The sequence below is a fragment of the Notolepis coatsorum genome (assembly GCF_963971535.1).
Source record: "Notolepis coatsorum genome assembly, chromosome: 5".
Taxonomy (NCBI): domain Eukaryota; kingdom Metazoa; phylum Chordata; class Actinopteri; order Aulopiformes; family Paralepididae; genus Notolepis; species Notolepis coatsorum.
In genome coordinates, this window is record NC_140169.1 from 137,280,059 (window position 1) to 137,307,558 (window position 27,500).

Below are 27,500 nucleotides of genomic sequence, written 5' to 3' on the forward strand. Positions count from 1 at the left end.
AGAGAGAGAGAGAGAGAGAGATAGAGAGAGAGAGACAGAAACACAGAGAGAGAGCGAGAGAGAGAGAGAGAGAGAGAGAGAGAGAGAGAGAGAGAGAGAGAGAGAGAGAGAGAGAGAGAGAGAGAGAGAGAGAGAGAGAGAGAGAGAGAGAGAGGCACACAGATGTTGACGTACGGACAGATTGACAGATGGATGTCCTAGAAGGTACGCCAGCAGAGAGGAGAAATAAGACACGCGGGGAGAAATAGAGACAGCATGACAGCATGATGTGGTGACTCGGAGGAGATGTATAGTATAAAGAGGGAGATTAGACGGTGCGGTAGGTTCCTTCTTCTCCTGATAAGACGGGGCTTTATGCCGGAGCTCCAAATGGCTCTCTATTAGATTTGGGTGCCCATCTGGGCAAGGCTGGCAGCAGTGTGTGTGTGTGCGTGCGTGTTGTTGTGACTGCAGCCCACTGGCCGGACCTTAAACAGGGATGAGGTCATGTCTCGGAGAATGCACTATCACACAAAGAGGCCTTATTATCAGCCTCCTAATCCTATCACACAAGAGACCCAAAGCTCCTCTCCGACGTTCGGGATAACAGTCAGGGCATTGGCCCTGCCCTGTGTGTGTCCCAGCCTCCTTGACCAATTAACCTAAAGGAAAAAAGAAAAGAGACCCGCCCCCAAAAACTGAGTTCACGACGTAATGTTATTTGAGTTAAAAACCCTTCCACTGCCACGCGACAAAGGGTTAACCCTTTCACAACCACACTACGGAATATTAACCGGTTAACCGTCTGTAGTGTGGTAGTGAAAGGGTTAACCGTCTGTAGTGTGGTAGTGAAAGGGTTAGATTTGCATACACGAAACAAAGTGACAAACGAGGGCTCCAAGACTTCTGATCCAGTATGTATTGCTCTCAAAGAGCACCTACGGGTGGCTGCAATTAGAAACTGGCCCCTGTAAATGTCAAAATCCCCCACCCAACCCCCTCTAATGTACAGTTTCTTCCCCTTCGGATATATCTTTTTTTATGATGTTCTCTCTTTCTTACACAGTACCGTATATATCTGTATGTCTTGTATGTCATAAATGTCTTGATGAATTGAAAATGGAGGACCCTGATGTAAACAAGACGAAAGTCTTTTTCTGGTCTTCATCCTCTTGGCAGTTGTTTGTATTGAGCCGTACTGTACCCGGTACCCATTCTGCAATCTGTTAATAAAGTTTTCAATCAATCAATCAATCATGTGCATGCTGTGCTGGCTTGTGAAGCCCAAATAAAAAAGACATTAGCAACTTCAGAGGCCAGAGGGTGGGACCTATAAACACATTTACTATCCAATTAGCATTGTGAGGCTGAACAACAGGACCCATTGACTATGTAAATGTAGTAAAAAAAAAATAATAATAAAATAAAACATTTACAGACTTTTTTTTTAAATAGCTAAAAGTCACGGGTTAAGCCTACTGGAGCTGCTCCCACTGACAATAGGAATAGGAATGAAGATGTGACAGGACTCTCTAGACACAGCGTGTCGGTGACAACGCACACACCCAGGAGATATTACCGGCACGCTTACGGGTCCAGGGCTGCTCACGCTGCAGTGAAAAGAAGCTCGCTTGGATGTTAAAGCTCAAACACGCGCTCATGTGAACCACACGTTCTGCACTCGGCAGATTGATTGATTGATTGATTGAAAACTTTATTAACAGATTGCAGAATGGATACAATGACTTTTTTTATTACATTGGATGCCATTTTGTCACAGGAAAGATTTGCCTCTAGGATGGAACCTAGGAGTAGGTATGTAATTTCATCTTTCCTTGTGACAATAATTGTCACCCACTGTAACTGAGAAGCCGTCGGTCTTGCTGAGTTTGTTATTTGAACCGAAGAGAATGGACTCTGTTTTGCCCAGGTGTAATGATAGTTTGTTATCAGCGAGCCAGGTGCCGATTTTGCCTAGTTCCGAACTGAGGGTTTTTTCAACCTGCAACTTGTTCTTGTCAGAGACCAGCAGGGCTGAGTCGTCCGCGAACAGGAACAAGTTGCAGTCACAAGCTGACAACATGTCATTTGCATAAATTAGGAACAGTTTAATGTATATTTCCTCAGATAGCTGCTACATTTAGAATTTTAATTAAATGAATTGAATTAACAGGCTTCAATAGACCTGGCATCAAAGTCTGCCACCAAGCAGAGCATTCTGACGTAGTGACCCTTCCTTCTTTTATAGTTGTCTTGGTTTTAGGAGAATACCGTTCACACATATTGAACTAGTCGGATCACAGTGGACAATGTGGATTCTGGTTTTGCTCCCGAATGTTACTCTTCTGCGTCACAAAGTAGTGTAATGTAACTCCTACTCCTCGGGCGCCGCGGTGGCAGAGTGGTTAGCACTGCTGCCTCACAGCAAGAAGGTCCTGGGTTCGAACCCCAGCAGGGGGGCTTTCTGCGTGGAGTTTGTTCTCCCTGTGTTTGTGTGGGTTTCCTCTGGGTCCTCCGGTTTCCTCCCGCACCATAAAGACAATAAAGACATGCATGTCTGGTACATTTACATTGATGTGGAAACTGAAGATGTTGATTTAATGTGCACTGGGTAAAAAAGAAATAACAAAAAAAACGAAAAGCTACACGCTACTTCTGGTCTAGATAAAAGTCGTTTTTTAATTCGCCACGTCGGCCCGGTTGGCCGGTGAACTCTAACCGAGACCCCGTGCAAGACTTTGTACGGGCTGTTCAACAAAATTCACGAGCCTGTGTCCCTTCCACACGTCCGCGGGGCAGCCGGAGCGTCAACAGAGGAGACACGGAGGGGACAAGCTGCAACCCATCTGGATAGCGTGACACTAGGTGTGTGTTATTGACGGCGCTCTGCAGTTACTGCGTGGAGGTGGTGACTTTGCGGAGGGGAAACTCACACGGTGACAAAGCATGAACGGCTCGAACCAGGCCTGCCCACAAAGTTAAGATTTCACTTCCTGTCTGTTGCAGGGACACGCAAACACATGCACACACACACACACACACACACACATGCATACACACACACACACACACACACACACACACACACACACACACACACACACACACACATACATATATGTACATATACACATTCACATTCACATACACACACATATACACACACACATACACACCCACACACACATATACACACAAATACACACAAACACATACACATACACTACACACACAAACACAAACACATAATACACACACAAACATGCACACACACGAACATATACACAAAAACACATACACACGCGCACACAAACACACACACATACACGCACCGCACCCATACAAACACACAAACATGCACACACACAAAAACTCACTGCGAAGAGAGAGAGAGAGAGAGAGAGTGAGAAAGACAAGCGCGCACACACACACACACACACACACACAGAGAAGAGAGAAAGAGAGAAAGACAAGGGAGAAATAACACTTGTTCACATGTGGTGTAATTTGAGGTAGTGTGTGTAGCGCTGTCATCATAACCCTCATTGCAATGGGGACACCTAGTGGCGTCCGAGGGAAGGACACGTGCAGTTTGCTCTGACAGAAGATCAAGTCAGACACTTGGGTCACTGCCGGTCCTCTGAACTCTGGACCCCGCGGATGAATACTATGAAGTGTCTTTCTCCATCCGTCAAGCACAAGTGATGTTCTAACCTGGAGAGCTGGCACGGAGCCAATCAAATCAAGCCCGGCCTGGCCGTCAGCAGTCTGTCTCGGGCCACCATTGTGAAACTCTGATGTAATTAAATAAAAATAACTCTGTGTGTGTGTCTGTGTGTGTGTGTGTCTGTGTGTGTGTGTTTCTATGTCTGTACAGCGGAATAAGGCGTGCTGACAGTGACTCACACATCACACCAGCAAAACAGCCAGCAGAAGCAGCCAGCAGCACAGGTTGGTTCCTGATAAAGTAACTGAATGTCAAGGACAAAACCTCTCTCGGGACAACGTGTCTCTGATGGTGCGTTAAATGAATGCATTAATAAGGAGTGGGGACCGATGGTGTGAGATTTTGTCGTTTTTCTCTCTCTGCGGCGGCCTGATCAGATTTGCATTTGAAATCAACATATGTGTGAGGTTAAAGTTCACTAGTTCAGAGTGTTTTTTTTTATTTCACACGGATGTTTTTGAAAGTGTGATTACAGTGTAGGGAGAAAACAACCAACGTGGTTTTGCATTTAACTGTACATGATCAGTTCCAATCAATCAATCAATCAATCAATCAATCAATCAATCAATCAATCAATCAATCAATCAAATGTATTTATATAGCACGTTTAAACATGACGCTTGTCAACCAAAGTGCTTCACATAGCTAAGCTAAGTACAAAGAAAAGTATAAAATAAACTGAAAAATAAAATAAAATCAACGGATAGACAAAGGAAAAACAGAACAACACGTCAACAAGTACGGCAAGAGTCAAAGTGAGTCAGGGAAGGCCAGGCGATATAGGTGGGTTTTGAGTTTTGATTTAAAAGACTCGATGGAGGGGGCAGATTTAATGGACATGGGGATGCTGTTCCAGTTCCACTCATTAAAGGAGCTGTAAGTGGTCTTTTTGTTTGAAAATAAATGGTCTACATGTTAAAATAATAGCTCTAAACAGTGTCTGGTCAGTAACATGAGTCTCCCAGTCCCACTCCGCTCTGACGTAAACAGAAAATAAATGTTCTGGTATCCCGTTTCCACTTCATCCAATCAGGAGAGAGAACTCCACACTGCAAAAAAAATTGTCTGATAAAAACTAGTTTCAAGCTAATATTGTGTCCTTGAGACAAGTAAAATAATCTACCAGTGCAGCAAGCAAATTTGGCTTGGCAAGATTTCTTGAAATAAGTCAAATAGATCTAGGGTTCTCTCTCCTGATTGGATGAAGTGGGAAGGGATACCAGGAAATATATTCTGTGTTTTTTACTGCAAAGAGCGGAGGGACAGGGAGAACCATGTTACTGAGCAAACACTCTATATCAGTGATGGCTGTCGGAATGTAGAGCTATGTAACACAAAAAGACCACTTACAGCACCTTTCATGTTAAAGGAATAGTTCCTATTAGCTATGTTGTTCCTAAGCTATTAGCTTATTTACATAGTCTTGTGGTTGGAGTTTTGGCCGGTTGCAGAGCGAACCAGGAAGCTTTAGACAGACAGCAATACGGGGACTTGGAACTAAAAAAGGTTTTGATCCACACCACAACGTGCGGGCAAAAGGTTTTTCCCATTTCCCAAAATCGTCGTGTACTCGGAAACCGGTCAGAACTCCGACCGCGGGACTCACTGAGTACGCTAAGATCCCCTCTACGTGTGTTAAAATATGTTGCATAAATATTGAATAACAATAGGCTCCCGTGCCAGGCAGACCTGAACCTGTTGAATTGTTTATCATAACGGTATGTGAAACACATTTTAGTTACGTCCTCATCTTCTGTGAGCTAATGTCATCCACACAGTTTTATGCCACACGTCCCCCACTGATTTTCTTATGACCAAATTGTAATCAATTCGAATTCATTGCTTAAAGTCATTGCCACTAAAGTCGATTTGAAAAATGTGTCTGACTCGATATAAGTGAGCCAGGCGTTTTGTAATTACGGTCTGTATATAAATCCACCCCCGGTGTAGATGGATAGAGAGATACTTTATATATAAATCCACCCCCGGTGTAGATGGATAGAGAGATACTTTATATATAAATCCACCCCCGGTGTAGATGGATAGAGAGATACTTCATATATAAATCCACCCCCGGTGTAGATGGATAGAGAGATACTTTATATATAAATCCACCCCCGGTGTAGATGGATAGAGAGATACTTCATATATAAATCCACCCCCGGTGTAGATGGATAGAGAGATACTTTATATATAAATCCACCCCCGGTGTAGATGGATAGAGAGATACTTCATATATAAATCCACCCCCGGTGTAGATGGATAGAGAGATACTTCATATATAAATCCACCCCCGGTGTAGATGGATAGAGAGATACTTTATATATAAATCCACCCCCGGTGTAGATGGATAGAGAGATACTTCATATATAAATCCACCCCCGGTGTAGATGGATAGAGAGATACTTTATATATAAATCCACCCCCGGTGTAGATGGATAGAGAGATACTTTATATATAAATCCACCCCCGGTGTAGATGGATAGAGAGATACTTTATATATAAATCCACCCCCGGTGTAGATGGATAGAGAGATACTTTATATATAAATCCACCCCGGTGTAGATGGATAGAGAGATACTTTATATATAAATCCACCCCCGGTGTAGATGGATAGAGAGATACTTTATATATAAATCCACCCCCGGTGTAGATGGATAGAGAGATACTTCATTTGCCCCCGTGGGGGGAATTGGTTTGCGGCACGATCACCAGGCATTTCATCACAATGTCACCAAAATGAAACTCATACATATACCTCACACCTTGCCAAAAAATTAGATGTAATGAGAGAGAGAGGGAAAGAGAGTGGGGGAGAGAGAGAGGAGAGGGGGAGAGAGATGGAGAGGGGGATGGAAAGAGAGAGGGAGAGAGATGGAGATGTGGAGGGAGAGGGAGAGGGATAGAGAGCGAGAGAGACAGGGGGACAGAAGGAAAGGCAAAGGGAGGGGGAGAAGGAAAAGGAGAGAGGGAGAGGGGGACAGAGAGATACAGGGAGAGGGAGGGAGAGAGACAGGGAGAGGGAGAGAGAGAGGGAGAGGGAGACAAAGAGAGACAGGGGGGTAGAAGGAAAGGGAGAGAGGGAGGGAGAGGGAGACAGGGAGAGAGTTAGAGGGAGAGGGAGAGAGACAGGGAGAGGGAGAGAAGGAAAGGGAAAGAGGGAGAGGGAAAGAGAGGGAAAAAACAATAAGAACAATAGCAACTCCTGCCCAAACCAGCTGGACATCCTTTGTGACCAGGAAGGAGTAGGTCAAAGGGCACGCAGTGATAACCATGGTGGTGTATAATAACTGGTACAGCAGTACGTGGTGGTGTATAATAACTGGTACAGCAGTACGTGGTGGTGTATAATAACTGGTACAGCAGTACATGGTGGTGTATAATAACTGGTACAGTAGTACATGGTGGTGTATATAATAACTGGTACAGTAGTACATGGTGGTGTATAATAACTGGTACAGTAGTACATGGTGGTGTATAATAACTGGTACAGTAGTACATGGTGGTGTATAATAACTGGTACAGTAGTACATGGTGGTGTATATAATAACTGGTACAGTAGTACATGGTGGTGTATAAGAACTGGTACAGTAGTACATGGTGGTGTATAATAACTGGTACAGTAGTACATGGTGGTGTATAATAACTGGTACAGTAGTACATGGTGGTGTATAATAACTGGTACAGTAGTACATGGTGGTGTATAATAACTGGTACAGTAGTACATGGTGGTGTATAATAACTGGTACAGTAGTACATGGTGGTGTATAATAACTGGTACAGTAGTACATGGTGGTGGATAATAACTGGTACAGTAGTACATGGTGGTGTATAATAACTGGTACAGTAGTACATGGTGGTGTATAATAACTGGTACAGTAGTACGTGGTGGTGTATAATAACTGGTACAGTAGTACATGGTGGTGTATAATAACTGGTACAGTAGTACATGGTGGTGTATAATAACTGGTACAGTAGTACATGGTGGTGTATAATAACTGGTACAGTAGTACATGGTGGTGTATAATAACTGGTACAGTAGTACATGGTGGTGTATAAGAACTGGTACAGTAGTACATGGTGGTGTATAATAACTGGTACAGTAGTACATGGTGGTGTATAATAACTGGTACAGTAGTACATGGTGGTGTATATAATACCTGGTACAGTAGTACATGGTGGTGTATATAATAACTGGTACAGTAGTACATGGTGGTGTATAATAACTGGTACAGTAGTACATGGTGGTGTATAATAACTGGTACAGTAGTACATGGTGGTGTATAATAACTGGTACAGTAGTACATGGTGGTATATAATAACTGGTACAGTAGTACATGGTGGTGTATAATAACTGGTACAGTAGTACGTGGTGGTGTATAATAACTGGTACAGTAGTACATGGTGGTGTATAATAACTGGTACAGTAGTACATGGTGGTGTATATAATAACTGGTACAGTAGTACATGGTGGTGTATAATAACTGGTACAGTAGTACATGGTGGTGTATATAATAACTGGTACAGTAGTACATGGTGGTGTATAATAACTGGTACAGTAGTACATGGTGGTGTATATAATAACTGGTACAGTAGTACATGGTGGTGTATAATAACTGGTACAGTAGTACATGGTGGTGTATATAATAACTGGTACAGTAGTACATGGTGGTGTATAAGAACTGGTACAGCAGTACATGGTGGTGTATAATAACTGGTACAGTAGTACATGGTGGTGTATAATAACTGGTACAGTAGTACATGGTGGTGTATAATAACTGGTACAGTAGTACGTGGTGGTGTATAAGAACTGGTACAGTAGTACATGGTGGTGTATAATAACTGGTACAGTAGTATGTGGTGGTGTATAATAACTGATACAGTAGTACATGGTGGTGTATATAATAACTGGTACAGTAGTACATGGTGGTGTATAATAACTGGTACAGCAGTACGTGGTGGTATATAATAACTGGTACAGTAGTACATGGTGGTGTATAATAACTGGTACAGTAGTACATGGTGGTGTATAATAACTGGTACAGTAGTACATGGTGGTGTATAATAACTGGTACAGTAGTACATGGTGGTGTATAATAACTGGTACAGTAGTACATGGTGGTGTATAATAACTGGTACAGTAGTACATGGTGGTATATAATAACTGGTACAGCAGTACATGGTGGTGTATAATAACTGGTACAGTAGTACATGGTGGTGTATATAATAACTGGTACAGTAGTACATGGTGGTGTATATAATAACTGGTACAGCAGTACATGGTGGTGTATAATAACTGGTACAGTAGTACATGGTGGTGTATAATAACTGGTACAGTAGTACATGGTGGTGTATAATAACTGGTACAGTAGTACATGGTGGTGTATAAGAACTGGTACAGTAGTACATGGTGGTGTATATAATAACTGGTACAGTAGTACATGGTGGTGTATAATAACTGGTACAGTAGTACGTGGTGGTATATAATAACTGGTACAGCAGTACATGGTGGTGTATAATAACTGGTACAGTAGTACATGGTGGTGTATATAATAACTGGTACAGTAGTACATGGTGGTATATAATAACTGGTACAGTAGTACATGGTGGTGTATAATAACTGGTACAGTAGTACATGGTGGTATATAATAACTGGTACAGTAGTACATGGTGGTGTATAATAACTGGTACAGTAGTACATGGTGGTGTATAATAACTGGTACAGTAGTACATGGTGGTGTATAATAACTGGTACAGTAGTACATGGTGGTGTATAATAACTGGTACAGTAGTACATGGTGGTGTATATAATAACTGGTACAGTAGTACATGGTGGTGTATAATAACTGGTACAGTAGTACATGGTGGTGTATAATAACTGGTACAGTAGTACGTGGTGGTGTATAATAACTGGTACAGTAGTACATGGTGGTGTATAATAACTGGTACAGCAGTACATGGTGGTGTATAATAACTGGTACAGTAGTACGTGGTGGTGTATAATAACTGGTACAGTAGTACATGGTGGTGTATATAATAACTGGTACAGTAGTACATGGTGGTGTATAATAACTGGTACAGTAGTACATGGTGGTGTATAAGAACTGGTACAGTAGTACATGGTGGTGTATAAGAACTGGTACAGTAGTACATGGTGGTGTATAATAACTGGTACAGTAGTACATGGTGGTGTATAATAACTGGTACAGCAGTACATGGTGGTGTATAATAACTGGTACAGCAGTACATGGTGGTGTATAATAACTGGTACAGTAGTACATGGTGGTGTATAATAACTGGTACAGTAGTACATGGTGGTGTATAATAACTGGTACAGTAGTACATGGTGGTATATAATAACTGGTACAGTAGTACATGGTGGTATATAATAACTGGTACAGTAGTACATGGTGGTGTATAATAACTGGTACAGTAGTACATGGTGGTGTATATAATAACTGGTACAGTAGTACATGGTGGTATATAATAACTGGTACAGTAGTACATGGTGGTGTATAATAACTGGTACAGTAGTACATGGTGGTGTATAATAACTGGTACAGTAGTACATGGTGGTGTATAATAACTGGTACAGTAGTACATGGTGGTGTATAATAACTGGTACAGTAGTACATGGTGGTGTATATAATAACTGGTACAGTAGTACATGGTGGTGTATAAGAACTGGTACAGTAGTACATGGTGGTGTATAATAACTGGTACAGTAGTACATGGTGGTATATAATAACTGGTACAGTAGTACATGGTGGTGTATAATAACTGGTACAGTAGTACATGGTGGTGTATAATAACTGGTACAGTAGTACATGGTGGTGTATATAATAACTGGTACAGTAGTACATGGTGGTGTATAATAACTGGTACAGCAGTACATGGTGGTGTATATAATAACTGGTACAGTAGTACATGGTGGTGTATAATAACTGGTACAGCAGTACATGGTGGTGTATATAATAACTGGTACAGTAGTACATGGTGGTGTATAATAACTGGTACAGTAGTACATGGTGGTGTATAATAACTGGTACAGTAGTACATGGTGGTGTATAATAACTGGTACAGTAGTACATGGTGGTGTATAATAACTGGTACAGTAGTACATGGTGGTGTATAATAACTGGTACAGTAGTACATGGTGGTGTATAATAACTGGTACAGTAGTACATGGTGGTGTATAATAACTGGTACAGCAGTACATGGTATATAATAACTGGTACAGTAGTACATGGTGGTGTATAATAACTGGTACAGTAGTACATGGTGGTATATAATAACTGGTACAGTAGTACATGGTGGTGTATAATAACTGGTACAGTAGTACATGGTGGTGTATAATAACTGGTACAGTAGTACATGGTGGTGTATATAATAACTGGTACAGTAGTACATGGTGGTGTATAATAACTGGTACAGTAGTACATGGTGGTATATAATAACTGGTACAGTAGTACGTGGTGGTATATAATAACTGGTACAGTAGTACATGGTGGTGTATAATAACTGGTACAGTAGTACGTGGTGGTATATAATAACTGGTACAGTAGTACATGGTGGTGTATAATAACTGGTACAGTAGTACGTGGTGGTGTATAATAACTGGTACAGTAGTACGTGGTGGTGTATAATAACTGGTACAGTAGTACATGGTGGTGTATAATAACTGGTACAGCAGTACATGGTGGTGTATATAATAACTGGTACAGTAGTACATGGTGGTGTATATAATAACTGGTACAGTAGTACGTGGTGGTATATAATAACTGGTACAGTAGTACATGGTGGTGTATAATAACTGGTACAGTAGTACATGGTGGTGTATATAATAACTGGTACAGTAGTACATGGTGGTGTATATAATAACTGGTACAGTAGTACGTGGTGGTATATAATAACTGGTACAGTAGTACATGGTGGTGTATAATAACTGGTACAGTAGTACGTGGTGGTGTATAATAACTGGTACAGTAGTACGTGGTGGTATATAATAACTGGTACAGTAGTACGTGGTGGTGTATAATAACTGGTACAGTAGTACATGGTGGTGTATAATAACTGGTACAGTAGTATGTGGTGGTATATAATAACTGGTACAGTAGTACATGGTGGTGTATAATAACTGGTACAGCAGTACATGGTGGTGTATATAATAACTGGTACAGTAGTACGTGGTGGTGTATAATAACTGGTACAGTAGTACATGGTGGTGTATAATAACTGGTACAGCAGTACATGGTGGTGTATATAATAACTGGTACAGTAGTACGTGGTGGTGTATAATAACTGGTACAGTAGTACATGGTGGTATATAATAACTGGTACAGCAGTACATGGTGGTGTATAATAACTGGTACAGTAGTACATGGTGGTGTATAATAACTGGTACAGTAGTACATGGTGGTGTATAATAACTGATACAGCAGTACATAGTAAGGAACAATAGAAGCCCCCAGGGGCCTCGTTTATCATAGTGTCCCTTGACTTCATCCTAGAGTTCCTCTAGGCACCATCATCATCATTTAAGAGAATGCGATCGAAACGGATGAAAACCACGGCTGTGGCGTTCGTACTTTGGATGATGATGATGGAGAGAAATTAGTCTTTAGCTTTCACGGTGTCACAGGAAATGGGAGGAAATTAATGTAAAGCTCTTGCTTTTGACATCAAGATGACTTATTGTGTACGGTTAACCCTCTGTTGTAGTGTGGTAGTGAAAGGGCTAAGAGAGCCTTTTATAAAAAAAAGTGAGAAAAGCTGTGCGGAGTGTGAAACTTTGATCAGACTGTTGTTGCTAAGGGTCTGACGCCCACCTTCTATAAGCAACCAGCCAATGGCTGAGGGGGCTGCCGGTTCGGGCCGCAGCTTCCTGTGTGTCACCGCGTAGGGAGACAGGAAAATCTGTTCGGTAAAGAGATGCTTGTATGTGAGAATACACACACACACACACACACACACACTTGAGCATACATACATACACAAACAAACATTCACACATATACACACGCACACAGACTTGGAACGTATATATACATACACAGATAGACACACATTTTCCTCTGACAAACACACACACACACACACAGACACACAGTCACACTTGAAATACATATACACAAACATTCATACAACTACACACCTTTTCCTCTGATATGCATGCACCCACACACACACACACACACAAATACTTGAACATACATGCATACACACATATTCATACAACTGTGCACATCTGACCAACACACACACACACACACACACACACACACATACACACACATGGTCCTTCTCACCAGCACAGAAGCAAATCAGAGGATCAGTGTGGCGCAGATGGTGACCTTTTGTTCTGCCATCAAACTTCCTGCTAGAATTTTATTTTAAGACGGTGAACTTGTGAACCACACTCTACCACGCTCATGCACAGTGTCTGGCTTTAGAAGGTGGTAATTGTCTAAGTATGTTTCCCACCACCCTCTCTCTCGCTCTCGCACTCACTCTCTCTCTCTCACTCTCTCTCTCAGGGTTGGGGGATGGAGACAGCACGGCAGTCCTGGAAGAGGCTGCGGACTCATTGTTCTGGAATAACAACATTGTTCCTCTCATACAAGACCTGGAGTCTATGGCGGCAGGTAGTGTGGGGGCGACGCAATGGATGAATCCCAACGAAAATGTGCAAACAAATGGAAACTCAATAGCATAGATTGAGGCTAAGGACAAGGTGGCCAGTCCAGTCCAATTCTCTTCACTTGGCCTGTAGAATAGGAAGCATCTGTTCCTTAATTGCGATGTTTTTCGTTTTAGGCTATTTCAGTGCAGAAATTAATCTGAGATGTATTCTGAGATGTATTCTGAGATGTATTCTGAGATGTATTCTGAGATGCATTCTGATATGTATTCCACTAGTGGTGTTTTTATTAGAGGGAAGCGCCTCTCGTTCAGATTCAAATGGAACGTGATTTGACGTTTCAGTGCATGATTGATTTTTTTCACAAATAGGAACAACATAATAATAATAATGATAAATAAATAAGTGCAAAACAGGACAGAACAGTGAGACAACAATAAGACAGTAAAGTGCAGTGGTGGTTGGGGACATGGATACAGTGCAGCACAGTTCAAGTCCAGAGGTCCAGCCCTAGCAGCTCGCCATAGAGGGGGGGAGCAGGGGGACACCTGACTCGTTTACCAGGCGAGCTGCTGAGGGGAAGAAGCGGAGTCTGTGGCGGGACTTTAATGTCTTGGGCAGCCGTAGCCGCCTGCCGTGGGGGAGCATGACGAAGAGGCCGTGACCCGGGTGGGCGAGGTCTGCCATGATCTTCCTCGCCCTCCTCAAGGCCCTGGTGGAATGTAGGGACTCGAGGGAGGGAAGGGGGCAGCCGATCACACCCTCTCCGCCGATCGTATCACCGTTAGCGTCGTATCACCGTTAGCGTCGTATCACCGTTAGCGTCTCGTTCCTCTGTTCTGGCTCCATCTAGTGGTTAGTATAAATCACCACAGTTTTTCCAGCCAATGGGCTTGGCTCGGGGGAAATAGATTCTCCGGAGTTGACAGACTCACACTCATGCATGCACTCCCTGCGACTGAAAAAGCACTGTCATTTCAACCGTCGGAAGAAAGGCAAACACAGAATATACGGTTGTGTTTGGCGTCCCGGCAGGCGTCCTCTCAGCCACACGGCACTGCGGATGTGTGACGGCCGTGAAACGAAATCTACGGCTGTAAATATTTTAGCACCAGACGAATTGAATGGAAATTCATTTAAAAGATAAATATTAAATATTTATTGTACCAAGTGCCTTCTGGCTCATGCATAAAACACCTTTCAGGTTCGCCGGGAAGTTCGCCGGGAGTGTCGAGTGTGTGCGGCTACGGCTAACCTCCCGTAGAACCGGTCGGGCCCTGTTTCTTTCTTGGCACAGGGGGGAAATATTATTTATTTTACCTCAAAAACAGGCAGGGGGGGGGGGGGGGAAGAAACACCCCGCCCTTTCTCTTCCTCTATGTCAAGAGGGACTCTGCCCAAAGTATTGTTGCCTCACCTTCAACCAAGAGAAACCTCTGGAGCCGTTTCTAGGAAAAGGGAGGAACCGGCACGCTCACATGTTGTTCCACCGCCGGGGCCGACACGAGATTGATGGTGGTGATTTAACCTCGAGTTCATGTAAAGAACTGGATGTTACAGCGTGGAGAAGAGCCCTTTGCGTGCAGTATGACTAACACACTAGACGGCACTAGACGTCTCCTGTCGTGTGGACGGATGCATATGAAGCGGCACATTAGAGACTGACATGTTTAGATGTCATCCCCTGTATGCATGGCTGGTATATTGCCTTCGCCTTCCCCTCATTAACCTTCTGTAGTGTGGTAGTGAAAGGCTAACCTTCTGTAGTGTGGTAGTGAAAGGGTTAACCTTCTGTAGTGTGGTAGTGAAAGGCTAATCTTCTGTAGTGTGGTAGTGAAAGGCTAACCTTCTATAGGGTGGTAGTGAAAGGGTTAACCTTCTATAGTGTGGTAGTGAAAGGTTAACCTTCTGTAGTGTGGTAGTGAAAGACTAACCTTCTGTAGTGTGGTAGTGAAAGGGTTAACCTTCTGTAGTGTGGTAGTGAAAGGGTTAACCTTCTGTAGTGTGGTAGTGAAAGGGTTAACCATCTGTAGTGTGGTAGTGAAAGGTTAACCTTCTGTAGTGTGGTAGTGAAAGGGTTAACCTTCTATAGTGTGGTAGTGAAAGGTTAACCTTCTGTAGTGTGGTAGTGAAAGGGTTAACCTTCTGTAGTGTGGTAGTGAAAGGTTAACCTTCTGTAGTGTGGTAGTGAAAGGTTAACCTTCTGTAGTGTGGTAGTGAAAGGTTAACCTTCTGTAGTGTGGTAGTGAAAGGCTAACCTTCTGTAGTGTGGTAGTGAAAGGCTAACCTTCTATAGGGTGGTAGTGAAAGGGTTAACCTTCTATAGTGTGGTAGTGAAAGGTTAACCTTCTAATAGTGTGGTAGTGAAAGGTTAACCTTCTGTAGTGTGGTAGTGAAAGGTTAACCTTCTGTAGTGTGGTAGTGAAAGGGTTAACCATCTGTAGTGTGGTAGTGAAAGGTTAACCGTCTGTAGTGTGGTAGTGAAAGGTTAACCTTCTGTAGTGTGGTAGTGAAAGGTTAACCTTCTGTAGTGTGGTAGTGACAGGGTTAATGTTGGATATGCCCCCCTGTGCCACCAGGCAGAGGCGCGGACTCGGTGGAAGGCCTGTGTGCCGTGTGCGAGCGTCTCCACGGCGACCTGGCGGAGCGAGGCATGCTTGGCCGTCGTTGCAAGAGGAGGGCGGGGCTACTGAGAACGTTGTTCAGCCTCATCGACCTCAACTCTGCCAAGCTCAACCTGCAGCTCGCCAAACTCTGCCTGGCCGTGAGTCATGTGTACGCATGTGTGTGTGTGTGTGTGTGTGTGTGTGTGTGTGTGTGTGTGTGTGTGAGTGTGAGTGTGAGTGTGTGAGTGAGTGTGAGTGTGAGTGTGAGTGTGAGTGTGAGTGTGAGTGTGAGTGTGTGTGTGTGTGTGTGTGTGTGTGTGTGTGTGTGTGTGTGTGTGAGTGTGAGTGTGTGTGAGTGAGTGAGTGTGTTTGGGAGGCGACAGCAGGTAGAGCGGTCGTCTGGTAATCGGAAGATTCCCTGTTCGATTCCCGCTCCTCCCGGGCAGCGTGTCGAAGTGTCCTTGAGCAAGACACTTAACCCCTAAACCGCTCCCGATGGGCAGGTTGGCACCAGTCGCCTCCGCCGTCGGTGTGTGAGTGAATAGGTGAATGTGAGGCATAAGTTGCAAAGTGCTATATGAATACAGTAATTTTTTTTTCATTTCCATTTTTTGTGAGTGTGTGTGTGTGTTGTGAGTTTAGGCGTCCCACACTCACTCACCTGTCCTGGTGCCGGTGATCAGATGAGGTGTGTTGCACACTCACTGCACACGGCACCAAGTCCAGTCCTTGTGTTTTCCTCTCCAGCTGTGTGTCAGCGGCAACAACCTGTTGAACATCTGCAAGCTCGTCTTCAAGATCAGCCGCAGTGAAGACAACGACGTCCTCTTCCAGGACAGCTCCATCGTGGGTACGGGCAGAACCTAAACACTGTATTCACTGTATGAACTGTATTCAAACACCGCTTGAACACTCTCAGTCTCCCCCACTCTCTCCGTGTCAGGGATTCACGACTGTTTTCACAGGTGACCCCCATATTCAATTTGGAAAAGCCCTGTGTCCCCGGCGTCTAAATATTTTAGCGCCCTTCAAATTGTAGACCCCCCTGGCGGCTACGTGGTACAGTGGGCAAGGCGCTCACCACGAATACTGGAGACGCTGGGTTCGCCTGTTCGAGCCCAGCGCTCCACATTGCTTTCAGTTTAGCTGGTCGTCCGCACTAATACACATTGGCAGTATTAGGGGGTGGGAAACTGATGGGTGGGGATCGGGCGTTGTGGACAGCGACTCCTACAGGTCGGTTGGTGCGCCTGCGCAGTAGAATCAAGAAGCGACGGGGGCGGGGCCCCTCCAAAGCCCAGACCCCCGACGCTGAAAGATCGCGCCGCGCAGGTGAAAAGATACGACTGCTGTTACCTCAAGTACCGGAGGGGACTCGTGCTATGTATGACTTAGTCCACATTGCAGCCGGCTTGTGGGAGGCAAGAAACAGCGTCCGTGACAGGGGAGGGTTGAATTGGATGATACGAAATTGGGATGGGAGAAAAAATGGGAGAAAAAGTGGATCAAAAAAAATAATTGTAGACCCCTGGTGTTTGTCCTTTTAAAAGAGTGCAAACACACCATCCGTCTACGGCCAAGCTACAGTAGCTAGTTCTCCCATTTCAAAATAATAACTATATATTATTACAGTGATATTTTAGTATGATTTAGGAATTCTAGTAGGGACCCCATTTTTATATCTTGGAACCCAATTTATCCCTTTCACAACCACACTACCAAAGGGTTAACCCTTTCACTGTGACAATACAGAAGGTTAACCCTTTCACTGCCACACTACAGACCATCTGTAGTATGGTAGTGAAAGGGTTAACCTTCTGTAGTGTGGTAGTGAAAGGGTTAAGGTGTGTTTTGGGAAAGCCTGATGAATGCTTTTAACACATTGGGTGCCACGCCCCTTCCGGGAAGTGCATAGGCCTTGCCGCCCATTAACCCCATGTAAGCGCTCACCTTGTTTGTAGAGCTAAACCTATATTTTATATTATAGCTATGGATCTAATAACGCTGTCGATTGTCAGTGGGTTTCTTCCGGTCAACGTGCAAAAAACATAATTTTTTCATCTATACTTTTCCGTTCTATACCGTGGTGAATATGAGTATAGTTTGAGTTATTCTGAGAAATCCCAGAAAAAGACGTGAAAACAGCGTTTTTGTGTAATTCAATAAACACGTTGCCATTCCTCGCTTGGATCAACAATCAATCTGAAATCAACGCTAGATTATCGGTATTATCTTTCATCATGCACGCATGAAAGGGGGGTTGGAGCGGGGGACACCTCCGTGCCGTGATGTGACCAACGCCACACACACACACAGACGCGCTTCGATCGCGGGCAAAAAGAATATCGGATCAACGCAAGATTGGTAATATATAGTCATTACCTTGTATCTGGTGTACTGCAAAAACAATAATCCAATTATCTGATCGCCATTCCAAATACTGGTCGCGGTAGTCTGTCCCACGTTATCCAGCATGGACGGGCGGGCGGATGAATTCGTCGAGGCAACCGTGGTGACCGCTTGTCTTGCCGGAGTCTTTAGAACCCGCCCCCACGCCGCAGCTCGGTAGAGAAAACAAACTACATAGTTTCAAATGGAGTGCAATACCGGCCGCAAGGCATTAGGCGGCGGTATTGACTGTCTGCGATCTCAGACACATTCAGTACAGCATGCACAAGGTGCCTCGATGGATTATGAATGGCAATAGCGAATAAAAGGAAAACCGAGACAAAAAACGATCTACGTTTCCGGCACTCGACCGCTGGGCCACAGAAACGTAAATCTACGTGAACGGCAACCAATGTGTTAAGGTCGGAACATGCCAACATTATGGGAAATACACTTACTGTTTTCTCCAAAGTCGGACAAGAAGATGGATACCAATACCTAGCCTCGCACAAATGGAAATGGCTACAGATTCGCTTAAAACTCTGCGAGAGGTGTTTTTGGCCAACAACTGGTCCGTATTCGCTTCCACTGATTTGTGCTAAGCAAGGCTAGCTTGCAGCCGGATAGCTGTTTTTACTGAACGCACAGAGAGGGAATTGGTATCTATCTAGAAGATGGTAAGCACGTTATTTCCCGTAACGTCGGCGTGTTGCTTTAAGGTGTGTTTTGTAAAAAAGCCTGATGAGTGTATTAAGGTGTGTGTTTCTCTCGACCAGACTCCCTGCTGGGCGTGTTGAGCGGCGAGGACGCCTGTGGGTCCGGGGAGGCTCAGCTCTACTGTGTCGGCGCTCTGAAATTCCTGTCCAGCAACAGTGCCCTTCTCAGTCTCCTATTGTCCAAGAATTGTATGGGCGTAGCCCGGCAGCTCATCCAGAGGCTCCACCCTCTGTCAGAGCCGGGCCACGCCCACTTCACCATGGCGGGCCACATCCTTGTACAGGTGAGACCGGATAGGTGCAAGCAGGTGAAACGCAGCTGATACGGGGTCAGCTGCTGACCGTCTTCTACAATAGAGGCTTTAGTTGGCAGCTGTTCGTGGAGCAGTCAGTACAACACAGTGTTCCAGTGATTCCTTCGGTTGTTAGGTAACAACAGTGTCGCTCCAGTTAAACATCCATCCCGCAATGTTTAAACACGATAACGGCTGATGTAACGTTAATCTCCAAATTAGATTTACTGCACAGGTTGTTCACTCCTGACAGCTATATAAATATAAGCGTATTTTCCCAAATCAAAGTTTGGATAGCCCCGACGCCCCGGACCGCAGCAGTCGAAACGAGATAACCAGACACAGTCGGCAAACTCAATTTCTTCCACACTCTCTCCTTATTCACGCCGACTGTTTCCGATGAGAAGGGCCGGTGCGCCGTTATGTCGCACGTACTCAAATATTGTGCAACAACTGTGTTGTGAAACATCGAAACGATCGGTTAAAACCAGATGGGAACTTGAAGCGTCTGCCTCTCTGCCAGACCCACACATGAACCACCCACCACAGCACCGTTTCTCAACAGACTTTGTTATTTGAGCTAAAAACGTGGCAGTTCAAAAAACCGATAAAAAAAAAGAAATACAAAAAAAAAAGGAACAAAATGTTTTAATAATATTCTCGTATTTATCTACGAGCTGTCGGGCGGGAGAACTTTAGAATTTGGATTTTTTTTCTTCCTGCAATTAGAGAGAACAATGTTATTGTTTCTGTCTGGTGCCGCGCGCTGCTCCCTCCCGGAGCACACAGTGTTCCCTGTGTTTGCCGGCGCACTCTCCGCTCCAGAAATACACCCCTTCTGAAAGAAATCCTATAGAAATCGAGCATCTCGCTAACGACGTGAATCGTTAATACTGAGCAAACATCCTGAGTTAGCGCTCGGTTTGATATCACAACGCGGCCTTGTCAGTCACGCTGGTGGCGGAAGGGGAGCGAGCGAGCCGTATATACGACCGTTTTAACGTGGTCGCTGCCACTGTTGGCAGGGGGCTCCGTGTGTGTTTGAAATCACTGTTTCCCCCTCTCTTGATAGAGTGATTTATAGCCATACTGAATAGCTTCCGTTCTCTCCGCTGTATAGCGTCCTGTGCGGGAAGGCCGCCGGGTCTTAATGAGGATATGGCCGCATCGCGTGCCGCAGACACAATAGCAGCGGCGGAGGAGGAGGGGGACACGCGGAGGGCACCGCACTGATCATCATCACGCGCACAGATATATAACGGCATCTGTGTGTCACCCTTGTTTCTGTGTCCTTTGCTCTTTCTTTCTCCAATCACTCCTATATTCCTCTCTCTCATCCCCTCTGTCTCTGTCACTCTCATCCTCTCTCTGTCTCTCTCTCATCCTCTCTCTCTCTGTCTCTCTCTCTCTGTCTCTCTCTCATCCTCTCTCTTTCTCCTTCTCTCTCATCCCCTCTGTCTCTGACACTCATCCTCTCTCATCCTCTCTCTCTCTCTCTCACTCTGGCTCTGTCTCTCTCATCCTCTATCTCTCTCTGTCTCTCTCTCCCTCTCTCTCTCTCATCCTCTCTCTCTCTCTCTCTGTCTGTCTGTCTGTCTGTCTGTCTGTCTGTCTGTCTGTCTGTCTGTCTGTCTGTCTGTCTGTCTGTCTGTCTGTCTGTCTCTCTGTCTCTCTCTCTCTCTCCCTCTCTCTCTCTCTGTCTCTCTCTCTCTCTCTCTCCCTCTCTCTCGTTCTCTTCATCTCTGCCCTCTGACCCCACTCCAGCTGACCGCCACCCTGAGGAACCTCGCCGACCTCCCGGAGTCCCGCCCCCTTTTTGTCTCTCACGCCATCCTGTCGGAGCTGTGTCTGGTGCTGCGTCATCACCACGGCGACCAGGACATCTGCACCAACGTAGCTCGGATATACAGGTAGCACTCACAAAGCACACGTATAGGCACACACAGACACACACAGACACACACACACCGACACACACACATACTCTTTTGAAATGGCAGCACATTCTATTTCATTTCTGGCTCTGACTGGAAATCCCCTTTGGTGTGGTGGAGAGAGTTCCTCTCCTCGTCTGTCTCGTATCTGTCTGGCGGTGTGGCCTTGTTGTCGCCAGCGGATCAACACTGGATATCAGCCACACCGTCGCACCTGCTTCCTCACCCATGTCCTCCTCTGGCCGTCACCTCCTCCCTTCACCGTCCTCTCTCTCTCTTTAAGTCCTCGGCGGCCCTCTTCGCAAATCTCGCCGGCACTAGTGTCCTCCTCCAGAGAGGAGAAGAGCTGGAAGTTATGTAACAATGTCGATCCTCCGTGGAGTTTCATTCGCTTTGTTCGTTTAACCCTTTCGTGACCACACACACTACAGAAGGTTAACCCTTTCACGACCACACTACAGACGGTTAGGGTTATAACCTTCTGTGGTGTGGCAGTGAAAGGGTTAACCCTTTGTTGCGTGGCAGTGAAAGGGTTAACCTTCTGTATTGTCGCCGTGAAAAGGGTAACCGTTTGGTAGTGTGACACTGGTAGTGAAAAAGGGTTAACCTTCGGTAGTGTGGTAGTGAAAGGGTTGGCAGTGAAAGAGTTAACCGTCTGTATTGTCGCAATGAAAAGGTTAACCATTTGGTAGTGAAAGGGTTAAATTCGAGGGTTCCAAAGCGTGTTCATGTGTCGTGTGGATCTCAAAGGAGCCGCTGTGAGCCGTCGTCTCCGCTTGCAGTCGAAACGCGGTGATTGAGAACGTTAACGTTTTGGGGCTCGAGGACCTTCAGCTAGACCAGTGGTTCCCAAAGTCGGGGTCGCGACCCAAAGGTGGGCCGCGAGCAGCCACGGGTGGGCCGCGAGATGATTTAAAAAAAATAAAAAAAAAAATAAAAAAAAACGTTTTTTTTTATTTTTTATTTTTTTATTTAAAAATTTTTATTTAAATTTTTTTTGTCAGGTCACTGAACTTAGAAGCAGGCCAGGACAGTGTTTCTAGTTGTATTCTAAAATTCTATTCTATTGTATTCTAAAATGTGACTATATGGTTTTATATTAACTTAATAAATAAACACTCTGTACTGGGCTCTGTTAAGGAAGGACAGGACACTCTCACTGAGAAACATTGCTTTATACTGAAAACTAGGGTAAGCCATTTTAAGTTTATTAGTGAATCTTAAAAGTGAGGAACCAGCTGACTTGATTAAAGGGGCGTGTTTAAAACGGCCATTTTGTTTAGTTAAGTGCCCCCATTAAGGGACTGTTTCCTGTTTACTAGTAGCATCTGATTTGCTGAGTGAGCCATTAAGAGCCTGCCCTGTTTAAAAGCAGAGGTCCACACTGTGTTGAAGTCACTCTGTACTGGGCTCTGTTAAGGAAGGACAGGACACTCTCACTGAGAAACATTGCTTTATACTGAAAACTAGGGTAAGCCATTTTAAGTTTATTAGTGAATCTTAAAAGTGAGGAACCAGCTGACTTGATTAAATGGGCGTGTTTAAAACGGCCATTTTGTTTTGTTAAGTGCCCCCATTAAGGGCCAGGTGTTAAGACAGCACTAATTAGTGATAGTGATTTAAAGGCTTGCTGGTGTAGCGTCAGCGAAGCGTCGAGAAACGAAGAGGGACAAAGAGGAGGAGTTATCCTGGAGTTCACCGCCGAGGGATCCACCGATCCACCCAGTGCTAAGTACACCATAATCCTATATTTCCCTCCCACACTGCTATTTCTCTACTTCCTCCCTGCCACTCTCGACAATACAATGTGTCTCATACCTATATCCACAATCTGCTCCTCCAGAACTGACTCTACCCATCCACGACAGTTTGCTAGTAACCCGGCTAATCTCTCCTACCCTCCTACAGCCACTAATACACCTGTCACAGTACGGGGAGGCTTATGGAACTGTCAATCAGCAGTCAAGAAAGCTGACTTCATTACTGCCTACGCCCATAGTCTAAATCTGCAGCTCCTGGCTCTAACTGAGACCTGGATAACCCCCAATAACTCATCAACACCTGCAGCATTATCTACAAACTATAACTTCACTCACACACCTCGACCTTCCAGACGGGGTGGAGGCACTGCCCTCATGACATCTCCTTCATGGGCTACAAACGTAACACCACTCCCAGAACTGTCACTCTCCTCTCTCGAATATCATGCAGTATCTGTCTCTAATCCTTTCAATCTCACCATTGTTACACTCTACCGCCCTCCAGGTCCGCTCGATCACTTCACAGATGAGCTGGACATGCTTCTTAGCTCCTTACCGGAAGATGGTACCCCTCTCCTTCTACTGGGCGACTTCAACCTGCCTGACTCATCTCAGTCAGTCATAGTAGTCTCCCTCCTACAATCGTTTGACCTGACTCCCACTGCCATGCCTCCCACCCACAAAGCAGGCAACTCCTTGGATCTCATATTTTCCCGTAACTCCAGCATCATTAACACCACGGTAACTCCCCTACATGTATCTGACCATTCCTTCATATCCTTCTCACTAACTCTCATGCTTAACCGAAAGGTCTTCACCCCAACTCAAACAGTCTCACTCAGACGCAACCTGCCCTCCCTATCCCCCTCCACCCTCTCCTCTGACATACTATCCGCTCTACCTTTGAGTGACACCTTCTCTGCTCTCTCCACAGAGATGGCAACCTCCACCCTCCTTTCAGCCCTGGCAACCTCCTTCGACAAGCTCTGTCCCCTCGTTGAGAAACCTGCCCGCCGTTCCCCACCCAGTCCATGGCTGACAGATCCAGTGAGAGAACAAAGACAGGTCCTGAGAGCAGCTGAAAGGAAGTATAGAAAGTCACGCCTCACTGCTGACATCGACACATATCACAACCTCTTGTTAACATTCTCCAAAACCATCACTAATGCCAAAGCTTCTTTCTTCCACCATAGGATCGAGGCCTCTGCCAAGAATCTTCGCAAACTGCATGCTACCATGTCCTCCCTCCTCACTCTCCCCCCACCCCCCCCTCCCTCATCTTTCTCTGCCGAAGACTTTGCGATCTTCTTTGAGGAAAAAGTGGAGAACATCCGCAGCTCCTTCTCCCAACCCCCACCCATTCCAAATGCTGAATCGAGAACCTCATCCTTCACTCTGTCATCTTTCTCTCCCATTACAGAAGCAGAGACCCTGACACTGGTAACGTCAAACCGTCCGACTACTTGCCAGCTGGACCAGCTACCCTCCCCACTCCTCCAGACCATAGCACCAGACATCCTCCCATTCCTAACTGCAACCATCAACTCCTCACTCAACTCGGGGGTGGTCCCCACCTCCCTAAAACAAGCCAGAGTCACGCCGCTCATAAAAAAACCAACCCTGAACCCTACTGTCATAGGCAACTACCGTCCTGTCTCTCTTCTCTCCTTCCTTTCTAAAACACTTGAACGTGCTGTATCCAACCAACTTACTACTTATCTCTTACAGAATGACCTCCTAGACCCTAATCAGTCAGGCTTCAGGACTGGTCACTCCACAGAGACAGCCCTCATTGCGGTCACAGAGGCACTTCACTTAGCAAAAGCGAAAGGCCTCTCCTCTGTCCTGATTCTCCTAGATCTATCTGCAGCCTTCGACACAGTCAACCACCAGATCCTCCTTGCGGCCCTCGCAGGAATGGGAGTGGCTGGCTCTGCGCTGACATGGCTGTCATCATACCTCAATGACCGCTCCTACCAAGTGTCATGGAGAGGGACCCTGTCGGCCACCCGCCCCCTGCGGACGGGTGTCCCCCAGGGCTCGGTTTTAGGACCCCTTCTCTTCTCCCTCTACACTAAATCACTGGGTAACATTATCACGTCTCATGGCTTCTCCTACCATTGTTATGCCGACGATACTCAACTCTTCCTCTCCTTCCCTCCCTCAGATATCCACGTCTCTGTGCGGATCTCGGCCTGTCTGTCCGACATCTCAGCCTGGATGACGTCCAACCACCTCAAACTGAACCTAAGCCAAACAGAATTGCTCCACCTGCCGGCCAAATCCTCCCCCCTAACCGACCTTTCAATCACAGTCGAGAATGCAGCTGTGACTGCGTCCCCGACCGCCAAGAACCTTGGTGTTGTCCTCGACGACCAGTTGAACTTCTCTGCTCACATCGCAGCGACGACCAGAACCTGCCGATTCCTCCTGAGCAACGTCAGAAGGATACGCCCCTTCCTGACAAAAGAAGCCACCCAACTCCTCGTCCAATCAACAGTCATCTCCCGCCTCGACTACTGCAATGCACTGCTCGCTGGCCTCCCGGCCACTGCCACTAAGCCTCTTCAACTCATTCAGAACGCAGCGGCCCGCCTGATCTCAAACCTACCGAAGTCGGCCCATGTCACCCCACTTCTTAGGGACCTGCACTGGCTCCCCATTGCTGCACGAATCCGCTTCAAGGCCCTCGACCTAGCATACCGTGCGGCAAAGGGAACCGCTCCCGCCTACCTCCGGTCAATGGTCTCTAACTACACACCCTCAAGACCCCTACGCTCTGCATCTTCTGGCCGCCTCAGACCTACTCCTATCCAAGCTCCGGGAGGGTCATCAAAGAGAAGTCGCCTATTCTCAGTCCTTGCCCCACAATGGTGGAATGAACTACCCACCCCAGTTAGGACAGCCGAATCACGTCCAATCTTTCGCCGTCGACTAAAGACGCACTTCTTCAACCATTATCTGAATTAAAAAAAAAAACAAAAAAAAAAAAAAATCTAACCCTAACTAACCGTACTGTCATGCACTTGTCCTAATAAACTAACCTACACTGTAGCACTCAACACTTTGATGAACATTGTTGCTCAGCTGATAGAGTTGTGCCCTTCCTGATGGCTTGTCGTACAGAACTTGTAAGTCGCTTTGGATAAAAGCGTCAGCTAAATGACTAAATGTAAATGTAAATGTAAACAAAAACGAAAAATCTACTTATTTCAACGAACATTTCAAACTAAATAACAGATTATGCACATAAAACGCTGAAAACAACCGAAGCAACAATAGTATTTTAATGAGGCTATTATTATTATCATTATTATTTTGCAACAAGTTAGCCCTCTCATAAATAGCACATATAAATGAATAACTAACTTGAACTAACTTAATAGGATTGAAGTGATATTTGGCTTAAAAAATTGGTTGCCTGGCAAAAAAAAAAAAAAAAAAAGGCCAGACGATGTGCATTGGGCCGCGGCTCTCTGACGCCTTATTTTCTGGGCCCCGGCCTGAAAAGTTTGGGAACCCCTGAGCTAGACGACGTCGTTCCTTTGTTGTCGACGCGCGGTCTTCTCCTCCGCACCTGTGGACCTGCACTCAGGTGTGCACTAGAAGTTGACATGTGAGTGGATTTTGACTCCCGCTCCTTCCCACTCCCACAGAAATAATCCCACTCCCTCCCACTCCCGAGTGAGAGTTTAAAAAAAAATCCCACTCCCTCCCACAGAGACTGATCCCACTCCCTCCCACTCCCGCCCGAATCCCATTGATTTTGTTGTCATAGTTCCCACTCCCTTCTGCTCCCGTTGACGTTTACTCCCGGTCCTGCCCAATCACGTGATTCAAAGTGAATTTGACTCCCATCCCGTGGGAATCCTGAAAGAATGTCATCCTCTAGTGTGCACGACTTCTACCGTTTGATGTCAAGGATCTCCAAAGAGATGTCGCTCACAGGCCCCTTCATTTAACAAACAATGACAAACGTAACAAAACATGTCCCAGGGGAGAACTTCTGTTGTTCGTTTTGCCATTTAGCTAGAACAGAACTGCACGACGGCTTATAGTCTAGGTGGAGAGATAACAGTGGACCCTGTGTTCACACTCCTATAGAGTCCCTCAATGTCCTACCTTCGTCTTTACTAAATCGTCTTTACTTTACTGTTGCTGGGGACCCTCTGGAACCCACCTTAAAGCACCCTTGGGGGTCCCCGCTTCAGACTCCTTAAAGCACCATTGGGGATCCCCGCTTCAGACACCTTAAAGCACCCTTGGGGGTCCTCGCTTGAGACACCTTAAAAAGCATGCTTGGGGGTCCCCGCTTCAGACACCTTAAAGCACCCTTGGGAGTCCCCGCTTCAGGCACCACTGCATAAGAATGCACTCTTGAATCTGGCCTAAAGGTGGGAACGGTCTTCGAGTCACTTAAATAACATAAATCCAACCCATCGTTCTGGTCTCAATGA

General features: G+C 45.4%; 1 protein-coding gene across 1 annotated transcript in view; it reads left to right on the forward strand.

Moving 5' to 3' along the window:
* Positions 1-27,500, forward strand: part of armc2 (armadillo repeat containing 2) — a gene marked incomplete at its 5' end in the record, with an annotated part of 66,912 nt that overhangs the window by 13,171 nt on the left and 26,241 nt on the right. The window contains 5 exons of the mRNA XM_084314283.1: positions 13,243-13,350; positions 15,926-16,110; positions 16,700-16,802; positions 19,117-19,340; positions 21,114-21,259. Coding sequence (XP_084170409.1) covers positions 13,243-13,350; positions 15,926-16,110; positions 16,700-16,802; positions 19,117-19,340; positions 21,114-21,259 — 766 coding nt within the window. The remainder of the gene's footprint in view (positions 1-13,242; positions 13,351-15,925; positions 16,111-16,699; positions 16,803-19,116; positions 19,341-21,113; positions 21,260-27,500) is intronic.